The sequence below is a fragment of the Charadrius vociferus genome, unplaced genomic scaffold, assembly GCF_000708025.1.
Source record: "Charadrius vociferus isolate BGI_N301 unplaced genomic scaffold, ASM70802v2 scaffold549, whole genome shotgun sequence".
Taxonomy (NCBI): Eukaryota; Metazoa; Chordata; class Aves; order Charadriiformes; family Charadriidae; genus Charadrius; species Charadrius vociferus.
Genome location: NW_009650103.1, coordinates 4,737,521 through 4,742,437, shown reverse-complemented (window position 1 = coordinate 4,742,437; position 4,917 = coordinate 4,737,521). Strand labels below are relative to the sequence as shown.

Below are 4,917 nucleotides of genomic sequence, written 5' to 3'. Positions count from 1 at the left end.
CCATCATCTTCCCTTGCGCACCTCTGGCACCCCCTCGCTTCGGTACCTTCCTCTGTAGGAGCCTAAGCATTCTTACAGAACCTAGTCCAACTCGCTGCGCTGCGTTCATTTTGAATATATGAAAATTAGTGGCATTTTAAGAAGCCTCTGTTAGCGCAGTGTAAACGTGTTCAGCCGTTGCTGTCCACAGTCACTGCTGGGTGTCCACATGCATATTCCTCAAGCCGCGTGCTCGCCTAATTGCAGCTGGCATAGCTGCACAATACCATGCGATTCCGCGGCTCCCCAGGGAACAGGAAAGATCTCCATGGAAACAGACAGCAGCACTTGTTCTTTTGATAGTATTCTGACATGGCTGTAATAAAACTTCATTTATGACAATACATTACCGAGGTTTCACCACAGATTTTTGCAGACAAGAGCTGCCATTGCTGCCATTCATTTACTGGTTTGTGTCCTGAACATCAGGCATGTTGCTCCCACGAATCGAGAAATTTTGCTGTGAGAAAACGGATGCATAAGCCAAAGAGGATATTTAGTGCAGGTTTTTTAATCAGAGCAGAGGATCTGCATTATTTGGTGAGAAATAGCCCAAAAGAATACTAAAGACTCGGTTGATTGCAGAGTGGATTATTAATACAGCTCCTCCCACTGAAGTAGACAGGGAATATATGACCCAGATGCAATTACACACCCAACTTGAGAGCAAAAGACCTACGTTAGAGCAAGAGATTTTGCTACTGCCAGATCTACAGAAGGATACTAGAGCAATATGGAGAGAAAAAGGCAAGAGCCCATCTTCCTCCAGAGCGCGCCTGGCTGAGGCTGCTGGGCACGGAACGGGCAGAGGCAGGGGTACTCACGCGTGCCGTTACCGATCGCCATCACCTCTACAGGAGGAAGGAAGCGGCAGCAAGAAGGAACCCAGATGCAGAGGAGGGAATGGAGATGCTTTGATTTAGGACAGTTCTATCCACACAAGGAAGACAGTTACGCGCTTCATCGCAACAGCCTCCAACAACAAGTGGAAACTCCTTCCAATGTCTTGGCTCTTAAAACATCCCAAACTGGACATGAAGACAGCAACTCAGGTGCTGTAAAAGGATGGGTTTCTCACACTGGGCACAGAAGACTGGTTCCCTTGCCAGGTGGATAAATTCCATAGAGTCCAGAATTTTATCCAATCCTCGCTGTACAGTCTTAGCGAAGACCGGTACTACTTATATGCTCATAATATATTTTCTGCCAGTAGTTCACTTCAGCCATGCCGTTGGCAGAAGCCAGATAATACTGGCTGAAACCCAATGAAAGGTGCCGAGGTTTGTTTGGCCAGCACCACATGGGAGTTATCACACAGGGACAACTTCCAGAGATGTAAAGATCTTGCGAAAGTCCTAGGGACTCAGCAGTATACTTTGAAAAAGGAAGGTTACAGTAACTGTAAGTTTAACATTCAGAGCTTTAATACAATTACAGTTTTGACAAGTGATAAAAAAGACAATTACCTTTTATGTGCATAGGCTTGTAGTAATTACAGGCTCCTATTCCCAGAGCCTAAGCAGCAGTGGGATAACGGCGCTGTGGTACAGCTTCCCATCGCCTCTAAAAACCCATGAAGACAGTGAGCACACCAGTAGCCCTCACAGTAACCAGCATCACTGATGCAACTGGTGTGAGAAGCCAGTCCCTTCCCAGTACCAGACAGCGTACAGCCTGCAGCATTACCTGAAGCTAACAGGGTCCTGTTGTTTCTAAATTAGCAGCAGCAGCAGCGTGGAACAAAACTAAGAGGTTCAACTTGCATCTTACCAGGAGTCTACAAAATAAATGGGTAAACACTACCGCCTCTTCCCACGAAAGGACAGCAGTCGTGATTCTTGCAGCCTGCACAATGAGCAACAAGACCTTATAATCTGGGAAAGTAGGATATATGCGGGAAGTCTTTTAATTTCTTAAAGTTTCAAGCTTCTCTGTGACACCAAACACATTTAAGCACTTTTTAACATAAAAAAACCCCAAAAAACTGGTGACAGTGCACCAGGAAAAACTGCTTCCTAACACACTCCCTCTTTCCAGTCTTTTTCCAAGAAAAAAGAAAGTGGGACTGGGGAAAGAGAAAAGAGCAATTGGAACATACTTCACTAAGTTGTTTCTAACTTGTAGCTCGGGGTGTTCAAAAAGGGAGTACAGACACTGGAAAGACAACCTCCCCTCGAAGTTATTCTAGCAGGGACGGCCACAAAAAGATGGCATCACTGGTAGTGCGAGCATGTAGTATACTTTGGAGCAGCAACCTTGGCAGATCATCATATGTTTTCCTCAAATGCTGTATTTGGCATCTGTATTGGGAAGAGAGGAAGGAAATGCTACTGAAACAAAGACGTGGCAGGCTGAGCCCTTGCATTTTTGGCAGCAGCAACAGCTAAGCAGCTGCCAACACGGCTATAGGCTCAGTTCCCTGTAGCTGAAGTGCCCAGAGGAGGTTTCAGGAAGGAAATCTTTGCTCTCCTCTCCCTCCCCCATCACTTCTTCTCCATGAAACATGGTAGGGACAACAGCACGGCATAAAACACAGCAGCAAAGGCCATCATCATCTTCAAAACAGAAGGCGGCAGGCATCCATCAAATGCATTTATTACACCAGAGGGAAAAGCAAGCAACTGGACTAAGAATTAGGATACTTGCCAAATCATTTCCAGGTGAACTACCCAGAAGAGAACAAGCACGACCAGAGGAGACACCTGAAAATTATAATGTTGCTTTATCCAGTCATTATGCCCACAGGAATCACAGGCCTTCCAGGTGAAATGGTGGTCAAACGCAGTGCAAGAAGCAACTACGCTAATTGTGTCACGTTACAGCAAGGACAGAGGCAGGCTCCTGTTCCAGTATGTTCTTATTTTCACACAGCAGAGCTGGCTGCTGAAGCCCATCTCTCTATTTTTAGTGCCCAGATTTCACCCGAAGGTATTTCCCATTTTCTTTTCATCTAGCTGGATAAGAGGGTTTCTTTTTGGCAAAGTACCATGGACACACATGGAAACTACATCTCTCCTCTGGAAATCTGATACAAGCACTCACTCCCTCCATGCCTGCATGAAAAGACAGAGTGGCTGTAGGTACGCTGCCATCTCCGTGATCTGAACTTGAGCATCACATATCCAGACCTGAACTGCATTAATTTGTACTCTTCAGTGACTCAGGCCAAAATTTCAAGCAAGCTGTATCAGAAGGCCAAGGTAATGACGTAGACGGTCCTGGAAATCCTGGCCTCAAGATCTCAATCCTTTTGCTTTAGACTTGGTTTCATGGGGTGCGGAATACAATCACCAGGAACTCCTTGTCTCTACTGCCCATTTACCATTCAGACTTTGGAGCACAAACTGTTTGTTTTGGATTTGGTAATCAACTTCTAAAGCACGGGAAAGGATTATCAATAGTGGGGGGCAGGGGGGAAGGAATTAAAAACATCTTTGCTAACCATCTGTGTTTGAATAACAGCAAGCTATATGGGCCCAAACATACAGTATTACTCAGAGACCAGTAAGAGGCTGAACTGCCAACAAGATACGAGCTAAAACCCATGTTGCTTAAGAGACTCTACAGCAAAGCTTAGAAATAAAACAGCTCTTGAATACATAATCTTTAACTCAGCATATATTGACATAAACAGGATGCCTATATCACTGTCCAAACATGAACTATTTTCCTTGAACTCCCCTTACTCTTATTCCCCTTCTTATTGGTGCCGACAAAACAGCTAGACTTTCTGATGTTATTGCAGATGTTTTGCAGATAAATGCAGATTTTTGTCTTTCTCCACAGTTCAGATTAAGCATTTGTTTCACCAGGCAAATACAGGCTAAGGTTTGTATGTTTCTGTTTATCACTTTCTAAATTTCTTCCCCAAAAATATTCCCTCCCCCAGTTTCCCTCATTTCCTCCCACCTAGGCCAATCCTTCTCATGCCTTTTTTTTTTCTTTTGAACAGAGACTGTGGGGTTTTGGACTTGCATGCTGTTGACTGTATACAGCTACACCTAGTTCTTAATTGTGTACTTCATGCACAACATTTGTATGCACAACAGTATGAATTCTAACAATTTCACAGAATTTCCAACTTCTAGCTTACTGTTAATTGACATGACAGACATTCAGCTCACCTTTCTCGCATCTCCTTCCCTACTGTCTCAGAAGAAATGCGTGAACCTCTACTCCTACAGACTTTCTTACATACATGATCCAAACCTACCCATACATCAGTGCACATTGTTCTCTCCTAAACAAACTTATGTGTTTGAGTTCAAAATGTTCATTGTACAACTGACTTCAGCATCACTCACACTAAAGGGTATGCTCCAATGCTTTTCTGAAGGAATACTGTCAAAAATGCACTAACCTTAAGCCATTGAATAGCTGTTTAGATTTATCCAATAAGTAGCAAAAGTCTGTCACTGTTTTCCTCTCTGCTTGAGGAATATCATCTTCAGCTGCTCCTGATGTCATGATTTCTTTTAGGGCAAACTCAGTCCTATGAAGAAGAAAATAGCCATATTACTCAAAAATTGAGGGCTACTATGAACTCATCCAGATTAGATGCATGTACAGTTCCATGGGGATGGTAACAAAGAGCATGCAATTCTCCCACAGGTTACTCAGGACTCATTAAAAATAACAGCTGAGAATCAAAGCATGGGACTAATTATTGCACAATGCACTAGTTAACAGACCAAAATTAAAAATAAAAGGGTACAAGAGTCATAAAATAACTGAGGACTGTATTCACAAACACAAAACTGCCAACAAAAGGACTGTAAAACAAACAGTACTTGGGTTTCATACTTGGACAAAGAAATCCTCTCTAAATTTGCCTTTCTGCAGAGGTGTTTATCCTGCAGCCGTATTTAGAGAGACTAG

General features: G+C 43.5%; 1 protein-coding gene across 1 annotated transcript in view; it reads right to left on the bottom strand.

Annotated features, from left to right (window-relative positions):
- Positions 1 to 4,527, bottom strand: part of SCAI (suppressor of cancer cell invasion) — a 28,184-nt gene extending 23,657 nt beyond the window's left edge. Inside the window, exon 1 of the mRNA XM_009892285.1 lies at positions 4,400 to 4,527. Within this exon, the coding sequence (XP_009890587.1) occupies positions 4,400 to 4,506 (107 nt within the window). The 5' untranslated portion in view covers positions 4,507 to 4,527. The remainder of the gene's footprint in view (positions 1 to 4,399) is intronic.
- Between the last annotated feature and the right edge of the window lie 390 nt (positions 4,528 to 4,917).